The sequence below is a fragment of the Alosa alosa genome, chromosome 5 (assembly GCF_017589495.1).
Source record: "Alosa alosa isolate M-15738 ecotype Scorff River chromosome 5, AALO_Geno_1.1, whole genome shotgun sequence".
NCBI classification, from domain to species: domain Eukaryota; kingdom Metazoa; phylum Chordata; class Actinopteri; order Clupeiformes; family Clupeidae; genus Alosa; species Alosa alosa.
This window is the reverse complement of record NC_063193.1, coordinates 34,990,615-35,017,308: the sequence shown is the minus strand read 5'-3', so window position 1 is coordinate 35,017,308 and position 26,694 is coordinate 34,990,615. Positions and strand designations below refer to the sequence as shown.

Here is a 26,694-nt window from a genome sequence, read left to right as displayed (position 1 = left end):
CAGATAAGATACTGCACTAACATTGTCGTTAACTGAACTAAAAGCAGGCATACATTAAAATATTAAGCACCCAATTTGACACTGTAATGTTAATTTGTAACGTTCTGTGTAACCTACATGTATTTAGAACTAGGCCTACAGCCGACATCAAGCAATAGGCTGTTTCACCTTGTAGTGTCGCTCGACCATAATACAGCCTTTTTTTTTAGCTACTTTCTACAAATTCTCACGAGCATGAACTCGGCTGTTATGATGTTATGTTGTATTTATGCTCTGTTCTGATGTTGTGTTTTGTTATGTTTTGATGTTGTGTTGCTGTGTTTTTAGACACTGACTGTCAGTTGCTCTCCTCTGCAGTGTCTCTGTTTACAGTGCTGTGTTTTCAGACACGGACTGTCAGTTGCTCTCCTCTGCAGTGTCTCTGTTTACAGTGCTGTGTTTTTAGACACTGACTGTCAGTTGCTCTCCTCTGCAGTGTCTCTGTTTACAGTGCGAGGCTACGGATCCTCCAAGCGGTATCAGCTGGCTACAGGAGTTCTGGGTCTGATCAGTGCTGCTCTCCTAATGGCTGTGATCGGCATGGCTATACAGAGTGAGTATGATAGACATGGGTGTACTCAGTGCTGTACTCAGTGAGTATGATAGACATGTCTGTACTCAGTGAGTATGAGATGGATGTACTCAGTGAGTACGATATGGCTGTACTCAGTGAGTATGATATGACTTTACTCAGTGAGTATGATAGACATGTCTGTACTCAGTGAGTATGATAGACATGTCTGTACTCAGTGAGTATGACATGGCTGTACTCAGTGAGTATGATATGGCTGTCCTCAGAGCTGTACTCAGTGAGTATGACATGGCTGTACTCAGTGAGTATGATATGGCTGAAAGTCAGTAGAAATCTAAAACAGTTTTTTTTTTTTAAATAACACAACAATTTACAACTTAATCATCTTCTGACAATAAGCTACCAAGCTTTGCCGTTTACAAGGCAGATCTGTTGACATTCCGGTCATTACTGTGTGTCAGAACAGCATAGCCCACGTGATCACTTTTTAGGGATGAGTGTGATATGGTTGAGTTTTTGATTATGTTGTTATTTGATGTTTTGTTTTGCTGTTCTAGAAAGGATCACCAGTTACAAGTATCTAAATATTTTGATTGATGGAAAGCTTTGTTTTTTAAAAGCAGGTTAACCACTTTGTGACAAACTTTATAAGTAACAAAATGGTGTAAATGCTTAAATTCAGTGTTTCCCAAAGCCCAAGACAGTGGGTTCAAATGCCTTGTTTAGTCCACACCCTATTCAGTACATATCACTATTGAGGAGTTAGGAAAATATTAAAATGTAAGAAACTAGATCAGAATCATAAGCATCAATTCTTAAGAAAATTAAAACTCACCAATCAATTACTCAAATTGTTGATGATTAATTTAATACTTGACAACTAATTGATTGCTCATCAATTGTTTCAGATAAACAGTATTGCCAAATACAGTAATGCTGTCTTCAACTGTCTCTGTGTGTCCAGTCAAAGGCATGGGTGTGAGCCAGTCGTCCCTGAACTTCACAGCAGTGCGAAGCGAGCTGAAGCTGTTGAGAGACGATCGCGTCCGCCTGAAGGCTGTGATGGACTCCCTCCAGCATGACTATGACAAAGCCCGCAGTGACAGAAGCCTTCTGCAGGCGCAGTTGGACAGAGAGAGCGCCATGAGTGACCGTCTCCTGTCTCAAATCAAAACCCTGGAAGAGCAGAAAAAGCGAGAAGATGTCCGTGTTTTGCAACTTGGTAAGCTGTTTGTTTTTCAATTTGATGAATCTAGCCTGCTGGTGGAAAAATCAATACCAAACACGTGTATTAAAGCATACACAGGTCCATAATAAAAATGTAATGTTAATGTTGTCTACCTCCGCAAGACAAGCATGTAATGTTAAAGTTGTCTACCTCTGCAAGACTAGCCTGTAAGAATAGGTGCATTTGAATTCATGCTTCAGCTTACAGCACCCTATGGCACTTCATGCTGGGCTTCTACAGTGGACTTAGCCATTGCTTTAAGCCAGAGCTGTAAGCGGCAACCTGAAGATGAACGCACCCAATGTTAATGTCGTCTAGCTACGTAACACTATCTTGTAATGTTAATAGGCTTATTCGACTTGATGCAGTCTAGCTACGTAACACTATCTTGTAATGTTAACGCACCCAATGTTAATGTCGTCTAGCTACGTAACACCAGTGTTTCCCCTACAATGTATTCATCAGCGGCGCAGCGCCGCTCCTGGAATTCAAGCGCCACTGCAAAAAAAGTTGCCTAATTAAAAAAAAAAAATAGACGCAAGTGAACTTCAGGAACAGCTGCCGTTCGTTCAGGTTTCATGTCAACAAATAATAGTAGGCTAACGTTGAAGGCGCAGTCAGGGATTCCACAGGAGATCACGCTTGTTTGTGTTTATGTTTAAGTTTATTAGCAGACGCAATTTTGTGCAAAAAAAACGTAGCCTACATTATGTTAACCAAGGAACCAAATTACACACGCCAGCGAGATAGCTCGCCCCTACCTTCAGTAGCCTATTCCGAGATAAATCCACGCATTGTTTCGTTTTTGTTTGTGATACAGGCAATGCTTTCAAGCCCTGTGTTGCTAACATACCTAGGCTGTGAAACTAAGGTCTAGCTAGCCTATTGGTGAATTTGAGTAATAGGATACGCAAGCATTTACATCTGAGATAGTTTGTAATTCCTGTAGAGCTCATCAAAATTATAGATATGATACAAGACACTTATCTGCTATAATCCAAGGGAATTTTCTTCGAATTTTTGACCATTTATTTTACCAAATGACATGGGAAACATAATTAATTTCATCCACATATTCTTATGCACCATGCACAACAACGCTACTAAGTTAGTTTAAAACCGTGAGAATCAAGCCAGCGTCACGGGCCGTCATGGCATTAAAGTGACAGGCACTCAATTCGATTTGCACAGCACCAATACAGTGTAATGGCATGAAAGAGAAGTCTATATAGTTTATACAGTGCTGTGCAAAAGTTAATACACCCATGCTGAAATTGACTAAAGGGAGGAATAAAAACATATTTTGCCTTTTGTCTTAATGCCTTAATTAAAAAAAAATAGGACATCAATTATTTTTAATGCATCATGTATCGTAAATAAATACATTATATATAAATGTCTCCTGTGCTGTAGACTTACCCCACACTTTCCATCTGTCTCTTCTCCTGTGCTGTAGACTTACCCCACACTTTCCATCTGTCTCTTCTCCTGTGCTGTAGACTTACCCCACGCTTTCCAACTGGTACCAAGACCAAACTCTTTTCTTCTTTTCTGCTCCTGCCCAACAACATTGTACCACCTGCCTAAACTCGTCATGTTTTCCACAATAGACGGAATCACCAACAACATTGTACCACCTGCCTAAACTCGTCATGTTTTCCACAATAGACGGGATCACCATCAATATACAGCTCTTCTTGCACTAGTTTCCCTCTCCTAAAGGTAAACTATGCACTATTGGCAATGTCCTTACTGTTTTCTCGTTTTTTGCTTCTTTTTCGCTGGCTCTGTCATGACGAATGTCTGAGAAACTCCATCGCTACCTTTTTCTAGCCGGTGCCTGGCGTGTATGTGTATTTGAATACAGTAAAGCAATTCGTTACACTCGTTATACTTCCTGACAATGAGGCCGTCGGCCCGCCGGCCCACAGTTGCAAGGGTGTTTTTTCCGCTCACAGACGCTAGGGGGAAGCGAGACGGCCACAATTCAACCCGAAAAAAGTCATATAACCATTCCAATGACTCTGAAGCTGTTAAATGAAGGTAAATTAAGCTAAAAAACTTGCATATTAAGCTAAAGAACCTGCATAGTGTGCCTTTAATAGATACACCTCTACATTTGCTAGGCTATATCCTTGTTATCCGTTTTGTCATTCAACTTGGCCTATGGGTACATGGAGCCGACAGATACATGGCCAACGGGTACATTGAGCATGGTCATGTCACCCACATAGGCTCAGATGGGAGGTAACTGAGTGCCATCCTGCAGCCGTTTCCCTCTAACAAACCATTTGACAACCCATTATGATGCCCTCATAATTACCTCCATTGCCATGGTGAAAACCAATGGTAGTTGAAATAAATAAAAAGAAACCATAACATTACTGATTGACAAGAGCATGAACACGTAGCCAGTACAGAGCAGCCATGAAATAGAGCATCACAGTCCCGCCCCTCCTCCGAGAGAGCTTAGTTTGCGGAAGTAAATTTCCCATTCATTTCTCCCATTGACGTTTTGGAAAAATCTGTATCTAAAGAGTTTTAGAGCATGTCTTAATCAGCTACGGCGTAAGTCACAAAACATTTCGAGTGAAAAAACGAAGAGAAAGTCCAAAAAACGTCAAAGGTACAAGACTGTGTACATATTTTCATTTCCGGGTGAAGGAACTAATCCCATAAACCACCGCGCCTCACTGAATAATATATAAGCAATGCACAACTCACGCGTGAAATCATTTCCAACAGGTGACAGGACGCGAACCCTTTCCTCCAAACAGTGATTTTTATATAGTGAATGTGCAGTTAATAGCAGTTATTTCAGGAGTAATCGTGTAAATAATAGTTTTTTGGTATTGAATGTTACCATCGTGTATTTTATATCGTGTGTGTGTGTGTGTGAAAGCGGTTAACGTTAATTTTAGCAACATTGTGCAGTGCTTCGTATCTGACTGCCATCCTGATGCATGGACCGGTGCATGATCGGCTCTTGGACCACCATATTCAGTTTATTAACTTGCTGTGAATTATTACACAAAATGTTCATTAAATGTACGAAGAAGTATTTCTAGGTTAATGACTGATGATATACAGTATGAAGGCTACAGTAGCCTAGCTAATGTTAACTAGCATTACCAACCTCCCTGCAAAAATCACCACACAAATTTGTAGGTCTTTTCCCTCATGCTGGCCCTTACAAAACCCACAAGCTAACCCTCAGACACAACAGTCAATAATGTGACCCGATTTAAAGTGGTTTTCACCCCTTTGGACACTCTTGATTTCGTCCTTGAAACAGTGAAATATTCACGGGGGCATGGACGGTTTGCTAACCATTTTACTGCAGTGTCTAGCTGGTGGTAGCTATCAGCTAGCTAGCTAGTTCAAAACTTTAAGTACTTAATGAGGATATACAGGGCTTTTTGTGCCTTGACTAAGTTGATGTTTCCTATAAACAACAATTCATGTTCATAGAAACAACAAAGTCACTAAAACATATATTTCATACTTGTGTTGCAGCATGTAGGCTAATGTTAGCAGCATTATAATGACATTCTAATGTCTGAAAGGCTAATGATTACCCGACAAACACGGGACGTCCCCCGGACCTTATGCCGACATTCACAACGTCCCCGATTGGTCCTGAACGTCATGTTCTCTAGTGGACGTTCCGGTGACCTTATTGACGTCTGGAGCAAGTTATCGTTTGGTTATTGCGTGACGTCCGGTGCAGGACTTTCTGGGGACGTCACCGCCACGTCCCTCGGATGACATTTGCATTTGGTCATTTCAAATACCTCCTAAGGACCCGACAATAACGTTATACCGGGGACATGGGGGGGACGTTTGTTTATTCACACATGGCAGCGGAGTTGAGAGCGCTCTGGCTACTGTCTGCAGGACGAAGACATCACATCCATGCACGACTTCACGTTACACGTCTGGTGATGACTAAAGTATCTATCTATCTAGTCTCTAGCAGTAGCTGCATTAGCCTACCGTAGTCTAAGGCAACATATCATACAGTTTATGAAGTTGTGCGTCTATGAGCAAAGTAGAACCATATGTCTACTTTGCTCATAGACCAACTTCATACTGGAAAAAAAGGGTTGTTAACGTTAAACTCAAAATGTATGTGCTACATAATTCAGCATGTCTGCGAATTATGTAGCACATACATTTTGAGTTTAATGTTAATGTATAACGTTACAAACTAGGGAAGGGATTTTATCAAATTCATGTTCGCTGATGTGATGCTTGGTGTAACGTTAGCAAAGTCGCTGTTCTTAGCTTCTAGCTTAGCCTACAATGCGCATTTCTTCAGATAACTGTCATTACGTGATGCATGTAACATGCTCTAAATAGGCAGTGGTTTATTTAACGTAGTCACGTACTTATTATCTGTTTTATTTTCAGAAACACACACACGGCCGAATTGGGACTGAACCGACTTTTTGAGCTGAATACGATGCATTAACACTAGAGAAATGTTAAAAACAGACCACATAGCATTTGTTTAGGGTTGTCTAGCAACAGAAGTGACTACTTAATTTGTAAAGCAAAACAATCTAGCCCTACATTGCAGAAGAATTAAGGATACTGCTTCTTCATGACTTGTTTAAATGTCATTGTAATTTATTTGACGCATGCTCGCGTTTAAAAGTGTCACGCATAGCTGTCCCCGATGTTACAGCAGCTCCTTGTGGAAACAGCAAAGAGTGCACATATCCGATGAGATTTCTGACGAGGAGCAAGCTCTCTGCCTCACCAGAGCCTTACTGTTTATTAATAAAACAATGATATAGGATAGAAACATCTGGAATCTATTTATTTCATCTTAAAGTTGGCTACAAAGAGCATTCAGAGAAAACGATACATTTTTCTTTATCTGCAATGTTCCAGGAAGATAGGCTTACATTTATAGGCTGTCCCTGTTTGATCACAGGTCCAAGAAAACGAGTGGATATAATGTCAATGCATTCTAGTTATGTTTCATGTACTTTATTTCATGTTGAGTTTTGCTTCCCAGCATGCATTGCGATTCATTTAGTATTTTTGGCTATTATTAGTTTTTAATATTTTGAAACAATATGGTTTGAACAATTTATCTTAGGCTAGCCTAGGCCTACTCTGATGATGTTTTGAACAATATGCTACGGGATATGCCCATTAAAATGTCGTATTAGTTTATTAAGAAAATGACACCATAGATGTAAAAGCAGCACATCCTAGCCCGGTATAAATGTCCATGTCTACTCATCATTAGTGTAATGCATTCGGAGGACGTGATTTCATACATGCGTGAAAATATGAGGTGAGTGAAGTTGATTGTGTAGTTGTAGAAGTCGTTAATGCGTGTTCATGTTCCTTCTCTCCTAGCAACGCTGAGACTTACAGGATGTAATAGCCTACCATACTAAATCGCGCTTCATGTTTTTACCATCGCGGAAATATAAACGTTGCGCACATAACGTCGCGGTGACCATTACAGGACGTCCTCTCAAAGTCTCGTGGACGTCTTTTAGACCTCCCGAACAGAGGTCCGCGAGACGTAAAGGGAACCCTACACAATGTCGAGGAGGTGACGTTCGCCAGGGGACCTTTAGGGGACGTCGCCAGGACTTTATTTTGTTTACTGGGTAGCCTATCGGCTACCTGAAAAGTGTTTAAACTAGCATTTACAGTGTTCTATTTGATGGTGTATTGGCCCTGACTAAGTTTGTGTGATATATAAACCACAACCCTTGTTGATACAAGTACCAATGTTCGTCTAGAAAGTTTTTATTCACATTAAGATTTTCGCCATAAGCAGTAAAAGACTCTGCCATCTTTGTCAATAATTTTCGCTAAGACTATGATCATAACGGCCTTTCCAACAATCAGAGGCATCACTGTGGGATTGTTTAGGATTGTGGGTAATGAAGTACTTATCCAAGACATCGCGATTAAAAGACATTTATCTCAAAACAAGGTTAGTGTCCCTTGAATTTTCGCCCTTAATACGAGCATATACAATCGCTTAGTACAGCCGTAGCTGGTTTTAAGTCTACTATGTATGGATACGGGCGGGACTGTGATGCTCTATAGGCTAGGCTTGAAAAAAATATTATCTGGTGAGCACAAAGCGGTATCACATCAAGTTTTAACCCCTTTTAACAACACAAGATATTAGGTGAACCTAACTAGTAGAGGGAACAGGTAATCTTATATCAAGATCATTACCGCAACTCAGCTTCTCATTACCGTTATTACCCTTTAAAATGCGTGGTAATGAGAAATTGGAGTAACGGTAATGAGATGTTCTTGACTAAGTTGGTAAATAACACAAAATGCTAGCAGGCTATGCAACCTTAACCTTTACAAAATATGAAAGTCTTTTTCTTCATAATCATAAAATATAATTTCATATATTTTTAAAAACATTGAGTATCGCAGCATATCGGTAATGATAATCAACAGTGTGACAGAATAAAGATTCTCTGACATTTACACAAATATCCTGATGTGAGAGAAGAGAGAGCAACTGGACTTGATTCCATTTTAAACCTTTTGTCCCACAAATATCCTGATGTGAGAGAAGAGAGAGCAACTGGACTTGATTCCATTTTAAACCTTTTGTCCCAAGTGATGCATCATAGGTCTGCTTGTTGATTTAATGGAACAGTGTACTTTTTATAGGCAGGTAAAGTCGCATTACGGTAATGAGGAACATTTAGTGTTGACACAATCATTTTACAATAAATCTAATATTTCCTTTTGCAAATGCCACACATATAAATATTAACCATAAATATAGACATTTTTACACAACTTTGCATAATCTTCTTCAATTTATTTAAAAAGGATTTTTCATGAAATGAAAACAAACAATAGAATAATGGATCCGAACACATTTCAGTAATGAGAATTCACTGTGAATTTTTGTTAAATTGCTATGAAATAGTGTTATAATGATAATAAAAAACATCTGTCCCTATAGTATCCTTTACTGTCTTTGTAGAAAATATCATAGTTACTATTAATAAAATATTGTTAATCACCCTTGATTTGACGGAATCTTGGAATCCAATCAGAGAGATGCATTGAGGTTCTAGCTTGTGCAGTTTGTGGTGAGCAACTGCACAAACTGAGCTCAGGCAGAGACTTTCTAATGAGGAGACACAGCACTCAAAAAATACTCCATAGAAATGCATGGGGCTAGTTTGTCACGCCAATATGGCCGTTGTCTACACATATCCCACCCCTTCTTCGGCAAAACGTCAACATGTGAATACATTGAGCCAATCATATGGCGTGTTGTGAAGACATCGTGCCAATCATGTGTTGTGATCTCGCCGGCTGGAGCAAGATTGGTGTAGTGAGGCCCTTGCGCGACGCCGCAAGAAGTTCGACCCAAAGACTGTGCCCGATGAGTGCCCATAAAACGTTGGTATATGGCCGCCGAGTGGAGGGACTTGCCTAAAAGGACTTTGGCTCAGGTGCCTTGCTCCCGCGAGATCTTAAGGTCACGTGACATGGTGACATCATGGAGACTTCCTGTCCTGCCGGAGGAAGTCGGGCAGCATTTATAACCAGCCTGCATTGCGTTCAACCCAGCATGCATCACATCAAGTCAGATCTGTACAGCACTTCATCAAGTCGAATGAGCCTGTAATATAGGCCTTATGTGCTACATAACACTATTCTGTCATGCTAATGTCGTCTAGCAACATAACACTGTCCTGTCATGCTAATGTCGTCTAGCAACATAACACTATCCTGTCATGCTAATGTCTGTCAAATAAACTGTTGGCCGACACAGCTTATTGAACTCGACTTGTCTTCTTTATTCACAACTCGCATATATATGAACTTACATGTTTCAGATCTCGTATCCTACTCGCGAACTCTCGTGTTACTTCCTGTATATTGAGTGACTACGTAATGCACCATTTACATTACTGATACCATGACATCTCGCCCTCAAATTATTATACTTCTAAAACATGGGGTCGCAACATTAAGCTTGTTATTAGTAAACCTTATTTCTTGTTGGTCTAAACAACTTAAAAGAATTAACTGTTTTCTTTCTTGTCTTTTACATCTGTAAATATTAGATACCTCTCAGATTACTTCAAAATGTAAATCATAACTCAAACTTAACTTAAATTCTTAATAAAACTTAAATTCGCTGTTCTCTGAGTTGCTTAACTAAATGTCCATTCTTTTCACAGGTCTACTAACTCTACCAAACCTGGTCACTGTCAGTCCTTTGGGTGTTACTGTAGGACTCTTAACTTTGCTCTCACACAGTCCCTGGTCAGATCCTTGTTGGGGTGTTTCTTTCTCTGGCTCTGTGGCTGGTTGCCCAGTGTCTGTGTTCTCTTCTTCAGTCTGCGGCGGCACTTGCTGAAGATGTCGCCGATTTCTCCTCATCTCTCCTCCTCCTGGCGACTTCACCTGGTATGAGCGTGGCGTGCCACACTCCTGCAGCACCGATGCTCGACCTTTCCACGCCTTCTCCCCATCCAGCTTGGACAGGATGTGGTCCCGTTTGCAAGGGTGGTAAGTCCCTCGCTCCGTGTCTCCGGTTGTAGTAGAATGCTTGTTGTTGTTTGGCTTCTTCATCTCGGCGACGGATGAGGTCTCGGTTCGGCTGCTTTGGAATCAGGTTTTTCTTTAGGGACGGCAGTGTGGTGCGAATCTTACGCCCCATGAGCATTTCTGCCGGGCTCACTCCCGTGGATGTGGTGGCGCGGTAGCTCATTAAAGCCAATAGGGGGTCGTCTTGCTCGAGTATGCGCTTAGCAGTTTGCACCGCACACTCCGCATGCCCGTTGCCTTGTGGGTTGTGCGGGCTGGATGTGGAATGTTCGATGTCATACAGCCTGCAAAACTCTTTCCAAGCATCACTGGTGTACTGAGGCCCGTTATCGCTAACTATCAGCTCAGGGATACAACCTGGCGAATGTAGCCTTTATTGACCTCACTACCTGTTCTGTTGTAGGTAAGTGTAGTATTTCTAGATATCGAGAGTAATAGTCTGATATCACTAGGTATTGCTTTCCTTTGTATTCACAAATGTCTGTGGCTATCTTTTGCCAAGGTCTCTCAGGCAGGGGCGTTGACAGTAACTGTTCTCTGCGCTGTTTGTCTGACAAAAGTGGCAGTGTCAATTTTTCTTTTAATGTCCCCTGACATCTTAGGCCACCACACAGTCTCTTGTGCACGTTCCCTACACTTGGACAGGCTCTTATGTCCTTCATGTATGCGGTTTAGCACCTCCTGTCTCAAGGCCTGTGGAATTACAATGCGACAGCCCAGCGTGATCAGGCCCTCACACTCAGACAGTAAGTCTCTCATCATGTAGTAGTCTCTAACACTGTGTGAAGTGCTACTCACTCGTTTGGGCCATCCATCCCGGATCAGCTTTCTCACGCGCTGGAGCTGTGGGTCCTCCTGTGTGACTGTCCTGATCCTGTCCAGCTTGCTTTGTGAGACAGGCCAGCTGTGGGTCAATGCGTTCACGTGGCACGCAATGACTGCTTCCGTGGTGCTGTCTCTCTCCTTCAGCGGGCTGCGCGAAAGTGTATCAGCTATGACCAACGTTTTGCCTGGTGCATACTCTCTGCCTTTGCATTGAAGCGCATGAGCCGCATCAAGAGTCTTTGACACCTAACAGGCACTGCGTCTAGGTCTTTGCTGTTTATCAGCGGCACCAGCGGCTTGTGATCTGTTATGAGTCTGAATTTGTCCATGCCTACCAGGTACTTCTGGAACCTTTCACAGGCCCATACTCCCGCCAAACACTCCTCTATTTGCGCGTACCTGGTTTCCGCGTCTGATAGTCTCCTGGAGCAGTACGCTACTGGTTTCCAGCTCTCCCCGTGCAGCTGGAGCAGGACTCCTCCCATCCCGTAGCTACTCGAATCCGCTGACACTGCGGTCGGACTTTGTGGATCGTATTGGGGCAGTACAGGCGAGGTGACGAGGGCTTCTTTCAAGTGCTGAAACGCTCGCTGCTGTGGCTGGTCCCAGGTCCAGGCCATCTTCCCCTTTAGGAGATCATACAGTGGGCCTGCAACGGTTGCCATGTCTGGAATGTATTTGCTCATGTAGTTAATCATGCCTAGTGCACGTTTCAGTTCATGTTCATTGGTGGGCACATCTAACTCTCTGATGGCGCTTACCTTCTCTGGATCTGCTCTTACCCCTTTGGCGTCCACAATGTGGCCCAGGAAGCGTAGCTGTGGTTGTGCATAAACACATTTTTCTTCGTTTAGCTTAAGGCCTACTTGCTTCATCCTTTCGAGTGTGCATTGCAAGTGTCTGTCATGTGTGGCCTTGTCTTTTCCATGCACAATTACGTCATCCATGTAGCCTGCGACTCCTTCCAGGCCATCTAGCAGTTCATGCATCCGTGGGAGGTGAACACAGTGGAACCAACCAACTTGGCCAGCGTCTCATCTGTGGTAGGTAGCTGGTAAGTTTCTCTCTTCAGGTTTTCATTCAGCTTCTGGAGCCCTACACAGATTCTGACTGCGCCTGACGGCTTCAGGACTTTCACCATTGGCGCGCACCATTCTGTTGGTTGTGTCACTTTGATGATCACGCCATGTTCCTCCATGCGTTGCAGCTCAGCTTGTACTTTGGGTAGGAGTGGCAGTGGGACTCTCCTGGCTGTGTGTACGGCGTGTGGCACAGCATCGTCTTGTAGGTGTATCTTCACCGGGTCGGTCTTCATCGTGCCCAGGTGTACGGCTGCTGCCTTCACTTGCTGTACTCGCTTCACCAGCCCCATCTCCACTGCTGTGTCTCTGCCTAGTAAGTTATTGACTGTAGGCCTTCTAGCTACATATATATTTGTAATGTGCTAGCTGTAAATTGTCCCATAATGTCCAATGTTCCGCCTGGACTCTCTAATGGTCCATGGTGTGGCTCCAGCTTTCTTTTTAGTTTAAGTGCCTTGAATGTTTCCATGTTCATTACGGTGACGTCAGCCCCTGTATCTATTCTAAATCTCACTGGCGTGTACCCTATGTGGATCTGCTCTGTCCATTGCTCTGCGCTGCTTTGTTTTTGTTTACTCACTGCACCGAGGTAGAAGCTTTCATCCTCTTCGTTTCCTTGGTTAACTTAGTCTACTGTCTCATACTTTGAGAGACTCTCTGCACTGCTCTCCAAATTAAAAAATCATGGATTTGATCAACTGGTCTCTCAACGCAATTGACACCATCTTCTCGACGAGAAGTTTGGGTTCGGGGGAACCCGACTGCCCTGCCGGAACGTTCGCAGCTGGCTACTCGATGGACGCGTGGGAGAGGTGGCGGGTCGTGTGCCTGGCGGCTCTTTCTGTGGAGGACATTGAAGATATCTACCTATTCAGAACCATGATAACAGGTCTTATGCTGATTGGATTAGGCATTGCCCTGGTTTATCGAGGAAATCTAAAAACGGTGACAGCTGTTCAAAGCCCCGTAAGGCTGCCCATTATGATTGAAGCAGTGGGCAGAGCCGTCGTCACCCAGACTGGGACTATCAAGCATTTGATGGATACCAGGATGGATCAGATGGATGCTAGGTTGGATACTAAGTTGGATAACATCATGGAGAAACTCACTGCTTTACAAAGGCAATTGGACCAGAATGGACTAAGAGGGTAGATGTGCAAATTGGAATGCGGCTACCCGCCCCAAGACCAAACAACTACATTCTTATCTGCTTTTGGCGCCCCTTAACCAGCACTGGCCCTGGCCAAGGCCGCTGCTGGAAAACAACTCCCCCGGAAGAAGAGCACTGCAGCGAGACGCTCTTGCATCCCTTTCCCCACCCCCCACAGACACCTGCTGATTGTGGACTCTGACTGGGACATGACCAGGGCTGTCTCCATAGCAACTTGCTGTGTTATCGCTTTGACAATCCTGCGGACTGAGGCACTAAGACTTTGGCACCAGGCGGAGCGCTTCACCAGGCCTACAAATACATCTAACACAGATACAGACATGCAGTCACCACACCCACTACCCCCCCATCCCACGCCTTCGCCACTTGTACCCCCCAGTCTGTCAAGCAGGTCTGTGACCAGCGCCGCAAATGGCTGCAGGACCAGATGGCTGCCTGCCTGCACTGGTATCCCTCCATCCCCCCACTCCACCCCCCTTGTTGCAAGCCGTGTGTCTCTTATGTTGTGTAAAGAATTGTGTAAAGTGTATGTGCTAATGTTGCTGAGGTGCTTTTTTCCTGTTCCCACACTACTCCCCATGGTCAATTTCACTGGTACTTGTGACTATGTGACAATAAAGTTCTATCCTATCCTATCCTAACTTCCCTCACAGTCTTTGTGAAGCATTTTCTTTCCCAAATGGAAAGAAAATGGGCATTTGGCTGCATTTTTGTGTTTTTCTTTACCGCACCGACTGCACTTGCTCTCCCCTTGGTAGCCGTGCTGCTGTCCTGCACTTGCTCTCCCCTTGGTAGCCCGTGCTGCTGCTGTCCTGCCCTTGGTAGCCCTGTCCTGCCGTAGCCTGCTGCAGATCCTGCACTGCTCTCCCCTTGGTAGCCGTGCTGCTGTCCTGCACTTGCTCTCCCCTTGGTAGCCGTGCTGCTGTCCTGCACTTGCTCTCCCCTTGGTAGCCGTGCTGCTGTCCTGCACTTGGTAGCCGTGCTGCTGTCCTGCACTTGCTCTCCCCTTGGTAGCCGTGCTGCTCTTCTCCTTCGCTCCTCTCTCCCTGCGGTTTCCCTCCTTTCTTCACGAATCTCTTTTGTTTCACTGCTTGCACTGCCAGCGGAGCCTGCTGCTCTTGCTGTGTTATCTGTTGTGCTACCTCTTCAGCTTGCCTCACCATAAGCACCGCCATTTCGAGGGTTAAGTTGGAAGTTAACTGCAGTTTTCTGGACAATTCTTTATCCCTTATTCCTACGACCAACCTGTATCTTATGTGTTCGTTTTTCTTATCCCCAAACTCTCAGTTCGTGCAGGGCTCGGATAAACGTCTCTGCCATTTCCCCTGGTTTCTGTTGTCTTTGGTAAAAGCCATTTCATGAATTGTGTTTCGTTTTGGTATGAAATATTCATCAAAGTTCTCTAACACAGTCTCATAATCATTCTCATCCTCTTCCTCTGTGAAGGTTAAGGTCTTGAAAATATTTTCGGCTTCGTTGCCCATTGCATAGATTAGCGTGCTAACCTGGGCGTCTGCATCCTCGTAGCTTAGCTTGGAAGCTGACCTGAATCGCGTGAATCTCTGTCTCCACAAAGGCCATTCTCCCGGTTTCTCGAAGTTAAAGTTTTCCGGAGGCTTAAACTTTGCCATCGTCGTGTGTTCTCCTAGAGCACTTCTGACACCATGTCAAATAAACTGTTGGCCGACACAGCTTATTGAACTCGACTTGTCTTCTTTATTCACAACATGAGTTGGAATATCCCTGGACATTTCAACTCAGACTCAGCACAGACTGTATGATAATGAGCTTTATTGGCCGGCCCAACGCTAACAGAAAAACACTGCCTTAAAAGACTATTTTGAACACTTGAAAGTTTTAAATGTGCAAAAACAATAATTACAATAAAAGCGGGGCTGTTGAGCTCTAATATGCGCAAGATATATTTGGATGGCGACCCATCTTTAATGTTGTATATCTATATTTATCTATACAAACTGAATATTTTACAGTAGCTCTATAATTTTGACAATCTGTTTTAGAGCATAATAATCCCGACCTGTGAAAACAGTTGTGTTAATGGGGACTGATGTGGATATGTTGTCCATTTTCTTATATCTATTCAATCATGCCTGGTCTTATTATTAGGCCTACCTCCATTAATATTAGATATTTCTTTTGTAAAGAAATAGGCCTACATCTATCCCTCATGTTATGCCAACATATCTAATTCACCTGAATATAGGCTACAGTAGATAGAGGATTATTGACATCTGCTGTTGTCAGTGTGCAGGCTATCCCTTAAAGGCAGTTTAAAGGGATAACCAAAGTGCAGTTTCCTACCCGAAACTAGAAAGTTGCTAGGTCGGCAATCGTCTAGAGAAGGCCGCTCAGACAATGGCAGAAGTGCCGTTCGTCATGTTATATTTTTTACAGTCTATGGTTATGAGGTTATGTGCCATCAAAATGCTTTTGGAGACGTAATGTTAAGGTCGAAAAACTCACCCCTCGCTGCCGTTCGATGCTTTGCTGAACATTGTGTAGCCTACCTGTACCTTTTACCTGACCTTGAGAACTTTGAAAAAGCACTGGTAGTTTACTTACAAGACGATTTATACAGACAGTATCTTCACAAAGTTTAGCATTTGCAGCCATCTTGAATTTAGTCACGATAAGTCGAGCAACGAGTAAGAATGAACAGGTATGATAAGGGATCAGATTCCAAAAATAATTCAGTGGAAATGCAGCAACGGGAATCCTTTTTTTACGTGTTTATATTTACTCTTTTACCTTTTATTAATTTTTTGCACTTTTCCACTGCACTGATTACGTATGATGGCGTTACACTCAGAAACATCGGAAATGAATTGCCTTTTTTGTTTCGGGATGTTTTAATCGGCGAGTCTACCTGGCCGACTGAGATTCTCCGAGATGCATCAGGGAACCATGGAGACGCATCTCGGCGCAGAAGGAAAAAAACACAGAGGAAAACGAGCCGGGGCCCGTAACAGATTGAGGAGCTCATAGGCCTCCACTGCCTAGCATTCTCCTAGCCAATGTCCAGTCTCTTGTGAACAAGATGGATGAACTAAGAGCGAGGATACAGTTTCAAAGAGACATCAGGGACTGTGACATTCTATGCTTTACTGAGACATGGCTAACTGAACTTGTACCGGACTGTGCCATCACTCCGGTGGAGTTTTTCTCTGCTGCTCACTCTGAGGAATCTGGAAAATCGAAAGGTGACGTGTTTGCATCATGACAAACAGCAAGTGGTGTGATCCTAGAAATGTCACCGTTCTCTCAAAGTCCTGCTCGCCTCATCTAGAACATCTAGCGATCGTCTGTCGACCCTTCTACCTGCCCCGTGAGTTTACTTCGGTAATATTCAACGCTGTCTACATTCCTCCACAAGCCAACACAGATGCTGCGGTTTCAGAATTGCAAGAAGTGTTAAATAGACAACACACGCGCCCATTCACTCCTCAGCACTCATGACACCCCCCCCACACACACACACCTACATGACTTTTAGCACTTTTACATCCCTCTCCCTATGCTACAGACCTTTTATTTATTTTCTTATTTCATCACACGTCAAAACACACACACACACATATCTGACTTTCTCCAACTTTTGCACATCTTTATTATTTTTGATTTCTCCTCCATCTATCTACCCCCACCTTTCTGCCCCCCACCCCCAACACACACAAAAAAAACACACACACACTTACATCATCACTGTCATCACTTCACATACATACAGCACACTGCTTGCTACAGTAAGCCTCCTCTACATACTTGCTGCACACTGCCCCACCCCACATACACAGCACATTGTCTTCAGGATCTTCTCCAACACACATCCTCTACATACTTACAGCACACTGCCCCCACCTACCCACACACACACAGTCACTGCTGCACTCCCCTCCCACCCACACACACACCGTCACTGTCATCACTCACATACATCATACATACAGTACTCTGCTTGCAATAGTAAGTCCTCTCACCGTACTTGCAGTACACTGCCCCCCCCCCTCCCCTACATACACAGCACATTATTTCATCAGGAAGCTTCTCCAACACACATCCCCAACATACTTACAGCACACTGCCCCCAATACACAGCACATTGTCTCATGAGGAAGCTTCTCCAACACACATATTGCACACTGCCCTCTCCCCACATACACAGCACACTATCCCATCTCCCTTATCATCCCCCCAACACACACACCAAGACCCCTGGAAGTTGGGTTAGCCCCTTGAGCCATGGATCTGCCCAAGGTTTCTTCCTTGGTAAGGGAGTTTTTCCTTGCCCCTGTTGCTCTTGGGTGCTCCTTGTTGGTGAAATTCCGCCCGGACACATTTTTAGGTTTCAAAAAGAGGACATGTCCGGGTGAAAGAGAACGTCTGGTCACCCTATGTTAAAGTTATTTAAGATTAAATTATTTAGTGACCTGGGGTCACCCAGCACCCCATCAACGCCAAATGACTCCAAAATAGTTTTGAATTGTAGAAATGTGCGTGCACATTTGTGCATGCAAAATAAAAATGCATCGTTGTTTCTTAATATGTTATTAAGCATTATTTTGGTGAGTGACGTCACTCAACAGGGTCATCCCAATGTTCCCAGGGTCCTATGTTCCCCAGATTTACATGGTAGACAATGGGAACATGAAAAAGGGTCCTGTTAAGGGAAATTAAGCATTAAAAGGTTTTAAATGCAATTGTTTACTCAATTCTAAAGAAATACACGTCCATGCTGGACATTAATGTTAAAGGAGCATTTCACCGCTGAGAAGATGAATGTGTATTTAATGTGTAGATGAATGTGTATTTAATGTGTATTCGGGAACGTTGATGGAACGTTTTTTGAATCATGTTTAAATCTCGAGCAGAGAAAAATCGGTTCCGGGGATGGAACGTTCTTTCAACCATGTCTAAAACTTGGGCAGAGAAAAATCGAAGCGGGCACTGAGTATGATTTGACTTTGGAGATATCAGCTCACGATAGGACAGAGTTCAAGTGCACGTATCAAATGTGATAGTCATTCTTTGATTGTAATACATTCATCATGCTTTCTGCTTATATTCAGTAGTACTTACCTCATGCCTGCGACAGCGATATCTATATCCTCTATTTGTATGTATGTCTATGCAGCGATATCTATATCCTCTATATGTATGTATGTCTATGCAGCGATATCTATATCCTCTATATGTATGCATGTCTATGCAGCGATATCTATATCCTCTATATGTATGTATGTCTATGCAGCGATATCTATATCCTCTATATGTATGTATGTCTATGCAGCGATATCTATATCCTCTATATGTATGTATGTCTATGTAGCTATACCTAGTACTTTCACGTTTACGGTGTCTCATAATAAACAATAAACAAGCCCAACTAAACCATTTCCAATGGGCATATCCCGTGATATTATTATTCAAAACACCAGCAAGAGACAGCTAAAGTCTTTCTACCATATTGTTTAAAATCAAAACAATACTAAACATGACAATTAACTTTCAATTGAAATTCATTAATGCAAGCTGGGACTAACTAAAGTTGCAACCTCAACATGAAAGACGCTTTGCAAATCAGCACAGCTCAGGTACTCCGGTACATTAGAAAAAAACTACCTGGTTTCTACTGATACAAAGCTTAATGTTATTCGTTGAAGTGTCCCTTTAAAGACATTTAGCTATAGCCTTGCCTGTAATGTTAATGACGACTAGCTAGCCTTGCCTGTATTGTTAATGTTGACTAGCTAGCCTTGCTTGTAATTAGAGGGGATGCATCCCCTCTATTGAAATCCGGAGACTTCTTCTTCTTATTACAGTGCATGAAAATGCCCTGTTCTGTTATCCGAAGTCTTCTTCTTCTTCTTCTTCTTCTTATTCTTCCCACCAAATTTCTGCGTCTAATTCAGCTTCAACTGTTTAACGTAGAAACTTCGTTCAAACTTTGTAACGTAGGTCTTGAAAAGGACACTTGAGGAATGTATTTTTCACTTTTGTAAACTTTATACTTTTTGAGATAATAATAAAAAACAAGCTTATTTTCCCCCATAGACTTTGCATGGGGACTATGACATCACAATGGGCTAATTAACTTAATTTGCACCTGTATCAACTTCCAGCTTCTCAGGTCCCATCAAAAAGCCAGTTAAACTGATTGCACCTGTATCAACTGCTTTCTGCTCAATTAGGCCAACTCTCTCTGTGTATCACCATTATACAAGGATATAAGGCACATTCCATCCAACTTTCTATCCATTCATCCTCTTCAAACCATTTACTCATCCACCCATTAAACTATCCCATCAACATCCATTAAACAATCTGCCTATCAACATCCATTGAACTTTCTGTCTATCAACATCCATTACACTATCTACATTTAAACTATATACTCTGTTCAACTATTTCCTCTGCCCACAACTGTTTAAAAATAAATGTCCTCACTACAATAATTCACTATTAAATAATGATAACTATTTAAACTACTCAACTAACTGTTCAGCCATTTCAACTGTCAGTTATCAACTGACTCCTGCCAACTGTTTCCTCTGCCCACAACTGTTTCCAAATAAAATTTGTTTTGCATGTTATGTTAATATACAGTATGTTTATATTTTCATGCACTGGTAATTTCCTCGAAAGTACATTTCCTAGTTATTTTTCTTTTTACCTTTTAATGCACGCTATTCAGCCCAAACCGCTTAACGTACAAATTTGGTTCAAACACCATTCCATAGATCTTCCAAGGCTTTACCGTCCGATCCGTTTTTCATTTTTGAGAAGTTTATACTTTTTGAGATATTTGTAATTAAAAGTGAGTGTATTTTTCCCCCATAGACTTGAATGGGGGCTGTGATGTCATAATAGAGCCAGCTGCGCTCGCTTAAAGGTGTAGGTTTTTGAACGTTCTAAGTTCCGCAACAATTGAAGGTTCTAAAATTCTATGTTGAATTCAATGAACCCAGATATTCTTTAGAACGTTCATTTCTCAACATTCGTGACGGTACTCCTTTAAGAGTTAAGTAGTTCTCAGAGCAGTTCCCAGGCTAATCAGAACTCTGGCACAGGTGTCACCTGTGAGGAATTCAACTGTCTCAGCTTCTAAGCATACAATCTAGCTCTACCTGAACTACACATCCTGTTAAAGTGTTTCCTGTGTGTCAAAATAAAAGCCCCAGCCATATCTCATGCATTCAGCATTATATCTCCAGAACGGCTTGACGTACATGTTTCAAATTTGGTACGAGTGTTTTTATGGACTCAAAGATGAAGTGAGTTGAAGTTGGAGGTTGAAGGTCAAATGTCAAGGTCAAAAACACCTTGAGTATGATATCTCAAGAATGCCATGTCACACAAGATTCAAATTTGGTTACTCCAAAACCACCTTTGCAGGTATCACAATTACCCTACCAACCAGCTAGCAGCAAGCTCAACAGCCCCACCAACACCCTAACCAGCAGACTGCATCCCCTCATGTAATTCCTCGGAATTGCATTTCTAGTGTTGTTAATGTCATCTAGCTAGCCTTGCCTGTAATGTTAATGTCATCTAGCTAGCATTGTCTGTGTTGTTAATGTCATCTAGCTATAGCCTTGCCTGTAATGTTAATGTCATCTAACTAGCCTTGCCTGTGTTGTGAATGTCATCTAGCTAGCCTTGCCTGTGTTGTTAATGTAATTTAGCTAGCCTTGCCTGCGTTGTTAATGTCATCTAGCTAGCCTTGCCTGTGTTGTTAATGTTATCTAGCTAGCCTTACCTGTGTTGTTAATGTCATCTAGCTAGCCTTACCTGTGTTGTGGCCTGCAGTGCGCAGCTGTGGGAGATGTCCACCAGGGTGGGAAGTGATGAATGACACCTGCTACTATTTTCCCACTTCGAGTGGAATTCCACGCAAGGGCTGGGACGATGCCAAGGCAGACTGTATCAGACAAGGGGGCAACTTGGCCACCGTGGACACTCTGCTGAAGCAGGTAAACGCATAAGACAAGGGGACAGATTTGGACCCTGAACTGACTGACATGTACTCAAGGGGACAGATTTGGACCCTGAACTGACTGACATGTACTCAAGGACAGTTCACTTCAACTGGACAGAATGTCAATAACCTGAACGCTAAGTTTAGATGGTCTCAGGGCACTGTGTGAATACTGTAAAGCAACAGTGATAAGAGAAAAACTGATTTTTTATTTTTTTTGAGAAGAACCCAGTTTAGTGTGCCAACTGTCCCCACACAGACAATGTAAAGTGTGTATGAGTGTGTGTATGTGTGTGCGTGTGTGTATGTGCGTGCGCGTGTTTGTGTGTGTGTATGTGTTTGTTTTTGTGTGTGTGTGCGTGCGAATGTGTGTTTGTGTGTGTGTATGTGTTTGTGTGTGTGCGTGCGAATGCGTGTTTGTGTGTGTGTATGTGTTTGTGTGTGTGTGTGTGCGTGCGAATGCGTGTTTGTGTGTGTGCGTGTGTGTGTTGGAGGGAACACCCACATGTCATATCAGATTGAGCTCAAGCCCGTGTGTGTGTGTGCAGACATTTCTAGTAGGAGTGCTAAGGGTCCTGAACAGTGAAGGTTTCAGCTACAGATCTGGATTCTGGATTGGACTAAGACAGAAAGATACAGAGGGGGCGTGGCACTGGACAAATGGATCTTCACTTGGCACAGGGTAATCGGCATGACATACTATTAACTTGACTTCTATTGTTAAGGTTGCTATTGATAGTATAAGCACCTGTAAAATATGTTTAATTTTTAACATTTTCAACATTAATTTTTAACTGTTTAATTTTTGTTACTACAATGACCATAATGCTTTATGTTTTTGCAATATGTTGATATGGAATTCGGTACAGACCAATCAGAATTGTTTGTTCTCTGTGTTTTTATTTGAATTTTATATCGTCCAATGATAATTTATAAATGTTTAATGCCCGCGAAATGGTGAGCTCTCTGAACATTCGAACGCCTCAGGAGAGGAGCTGAGAGTTGAGTCCCAGTCAGAGTTCGGAGGAGCGAAGTCCTGTTTTTGATAGGCTACTCCATCAATGCCATTCTGGTGTGTAGTGCTATGCCCACTGCGATCTGTATCTGTATATCACGTTTTGTCGGAGGTCTCCGGATCACTGTTATTCTGTCCACTGCTGTGTTGCGGCAGTGTTGACATTTAGAAGCTCGCGTTTTTTTGGGCTGTTGGCAAGCTAAGGCAGACGGCTGCTAGGGGGCAGATAGCTGCTGCCGCCTTAGCTAATTCACCTCTAGGACTTGCCTGATACTTGTCGGGACTCGTTTTCTTCCTCCGGCACTGGGCCCATCGGAGGTCGACAACCATCACGGACATATCCTGCCGCTACACTGCTGACGTCGAGGATCCTTGTTTGAGGTCGCATCTCACTGCCGCTAGCCAACGCTGCAGGGGCGCATTCTGTTCTCTGGTGCTGGGCCCACCAGAGAGCCACCAATGGCTGCGACTGCTAACGGCTAGCTTTGAGGACGACTGAGCGGTAACCAACACCAGGGTCAGCTGCGAGCTGATTCGCCAGCTCGGGACGGTGGATCATGAGTAACTTGAACCCACACTTACACTGACACACACACACACACGTTCTCTCGTTCTCGTTTGGATCATTCGGCGAGTTTGGAGGGCAGTTCAGCGGTTGCTGTCCTGCCTGCAGCTCAGAGAGCTGCTACCTGTGCACCACCGGTCCCCAACTGCGCGCTTGTTTTGTTTGTGTGTTTTACCAATGTGTTTTTGTAATATTGATATATCCATACATCACATCGCTATGATGAAATGGTTTTGTTCCTCTTTGTAGCAGGTGTCTACTATTTTACATATCTCTTTGGTAACTGCATTCCTGTTGCTTTATGGAAAGCATGTCTAATTATCCATATTGCGACTCTTATATTGCTATATTAATAAATTCATTGTTATTAATATATTACTATATACATTGGGTGTTGACAGCTTACTCTGCATGGCAAACTGTGTTGTGAGGTAGCCTAGTTGGTGTATAGTAATTAATACACTGCAGACATTAGCTCTACATTAACCATTTTATAATACACTATTTAAATTCTGGGGAAATACATCCTGCACTAGCTGAAGGTAAGTGTAGTATTTTTACAGTGGAGGCACCGCGCTACTAAATTTGTATTTATAATTATTCATATTCATATTTACCATTTATAATCCTACTACACAGCTATACATTTATATTTATGGTATCAGGAATCTCAGCCAATTCACTATTCCACTGCTGAGAATTCAGGATCCTGTCGCGCCATTATTTAGTGTAACTAAGGGCCTGTCCACACGGAGACGCTTTTTAGGTTAAACGCAGAGTTTTTGCTTCGTCTTGGCCGAGCGTCCAAACGAATCCTGTAAACGCACTGCCCGAAACCGCACTTTCTTGAAACCTGGTCCCAGAGTGGAAAAATCTGAAACCGTAGCCCGTTTGAATTAGTTTAGACAGCGAAACCGCGACATCCTGCTTTGCGTGATCGATGATGTCATCGCCACACCTCAGCTGCCCTGAGTTGCACTTATAGTATTGCCTAACAATACTAGTTTTCATACATGACATTACCTCTGATTACACTCCGTAAGATAAATATCACAACTGGTGCTGAAGCCTTGGCACCGATAGTTTATGACTTGGTGGACTGAACACTGTTTTTCCGGTGTGTTTTTATGCATTCTAGCTACTGTCAGTGACGTGAGAGAACTTAAGTTATTTAGGAAAGTGCGGTGTAAGTTTAGGCTACATGAATTTGTGCGTAGTGCCAGTGTCATTCATTTATTTTACATGTCTTACAACATATATACATGCATTCACAGTCGAGTGAAATCAGATATAAGCATACAAAGACGCTTAGAACTTACGTTAAGCCGATGGTAGCACACTGAATGCAAATGCGCGATTTGATGCAGGCAAAAGTATTGACTGTTACTAACAAAGGTTTTATAGCAATATTATAAATGTGGAGACAGAATAGCCTAGAACTTGGGTAAGCCTTGCGTTTAGTAGCCTAATTGCGGTGATAGCCAAAACTAATGTGAATCACGGACTATCCTACAACCAAAGAAAGTAAAGGTGATTAGTAGGCCTACCTGCGTTAGCCAAATAAAGGACGGGACTGCACCCTTCACAAACCGGAAAAATAAAGTGTATTAGTTTTACAGTTGACAGTTCACCATCAGTCCACACAAACAATTCTGGTTTCCTTGCACTAGCCATTTCGTCGTTGCCTATTCTGTCTGTTTGTAAAGCGCAAGTTTTGGTCAATTTCTGTAAAGAAACAGTGCCACCTATAGGCCTGGGGTAACGTGTTGAGTCGTGTTGAGATGGATCCGTTTGGACGCAAATATTCTTTTTTTTTTTTTTATTTGCAAACATCATTGACATTACAGAAAATGCAACACTACGACATGCACATGAATACTACACACGACAAACAGACGTACATTACATAAACACATACTGTAACTGTAACAAGACAGTTCCACAAACATAACACAACATAACATTAATAACAGAAAGGCTAAGGATGATTTGCGTCCAGGATGATTACAGATATGATTATCAGGGATGAAATTGATGACCGGAATGAAAAGAAGGGGGATGGGGGTGGATGGTAGCTCTAAGAGTGTGAATGAGGTGGTGTTGGGATGGGGGTGGGGATGGGGGGTGAGGGGTAGTGAGTATGTATGTGTGTGTGTGTGCGCATATGTATAAGGCTGGTTTGCTGTTGGGCCAGGAGGAGAGAAGCTGGAACATAGAGAGGGAGAGAGGGAGGGTTTCAGAGGAGAGGAGTTGTAATTATTCTATTAATGATAAGTATAATAATAGGAATAACTGATTGCCTGGTTGATTGCCTGACTGATTGCCAACCTGGGCACCCATTAATGGCCACAGTTCCACCCAGCCCCTGCAGTTATACTGCGATGAGCTGACAGAGGGGAGGACCTGCGTGCCACCCATCGCCTCAGTTCCCCAGCATATGCACACATCCCCCACTACCACGACCAACCACACCTCGCCCCCAGACCTTCACCCAACACGCCACTCTTGACCTAAATATGTACAGTATGTGAATGGCTAGGTTGAGGGGTCTATCTAGAATGTAGCATTAAAGAAGTGGGCATGCATGGTGAATATCTGTCAGGATTCCCCATGCACACCACACTTACCCTGTGTAAGATGTATGCCTCAACAATGTGTGCATTAAAATAAGTGAGGCATGCAGATAGACACCTGATGAGGCATCTACCTGCACTCCACTCTTACCCTAGCCTGTTTTGTAGTTTTTGTTTATGTATGTCACCTAACATGTAGTGCGATTAAAAGAGAGTAAAGCGTGCTGTGTGCTTCCAGGACAAGGCGTGTGCATGAGCTGCATGAGGAGGGTGCACACCGGGGCCCAGGGCCAATAGATAACCCACAGGACCCAACCAATGCCAAAACCACACAGCGACCAGGACCGAGTCTCCCAAGCCATCCAATGGGGCCCCGCAGAATAACGATGGGAGAGGCAGAGAGAAAGAGTGAAATTAGTAAAGTTATCAGAGAATGTAAATAAAAGGGGAGGAAAAGAAGGGATGCTATTTATATTACTACTACTACTACTACTACTAATAATAATAATAATAATAATAATAACAATAATAGTTCCAGCTACCCTCCCTGCCTAGTGTTCGATGATATGTGTATCTGTTGATGAAGTGTGTTATGATCGTGTGGAGATGGAACTCAGGCAAGAGGGTCAGGACTGTAAGTAGGTGATAAAGGGGTACCAAGGAGAGGTTGTATCCTGAGTATTGATTAAGTTTGTAGTTGATAGGTTTTCTAATGATATATAGTCTGTTAACAAGTTTTTCCAATGAGTGATGTGAGCTTTTTCTTAGATTTCCAGTTCATGAGGATTGTTTTTTGGCGATAGTCAGCTACCAGCAGTGTTTTTATTGCGGAGTTGCTTAAATTGACTGTGGATGTATCACCAAGTATGCATAAGGAAGGGATGCTGGGATGTGACAGCCAAAGATGGAAGAGAGATTTTGTGACACTCACCCAGAAGTGGTTGATTGGAGTGCAATGCCAAACCGCATGAATGTATGTATCTGGGTTATTTTGTGTGCAGTGAGTGCAAAGATCCGAGCCAAACCCCATTTTGCCAATTTATGTGCAGTGAAGTGGAATCTGTGAAGAACCTTGTATTGTATTAGTT

General features: G+C 42.9%; 1 protein-coding gene across 2 annotated transcripts in view; it reads left to right on the top strand.

The window, feature by feature from the left end:
- LOC125294655 (C-type lectin domain family 4 member G-like) overlaps positions 1–26,694 on the top strand; it is a 50,383-nt gene that overhangs the window by 19,499 nt on the left and 4,190 nt on the right. For both annotated transcript variants that reach the window (XM_048243551.1, XM_048243550.1), the window contains exons 3-6: positions 476–592; positions 1,536–1,793; positions 21,285–21,448; positions 22,002–22,135. In XM_048243551.1, the coding sequence (XP_048099508.1) occupies positions 476–592; positions 1,536–1,793; positions 21,285–21,448; positions 22,002–22,135 (673 nt within the window). The remainder of the gene's footprint in view (positions 1–475; positions 593–1,535; positions 1,794–21,284; positions 21,449–22,001; positions 22,136–26,694) is intronic.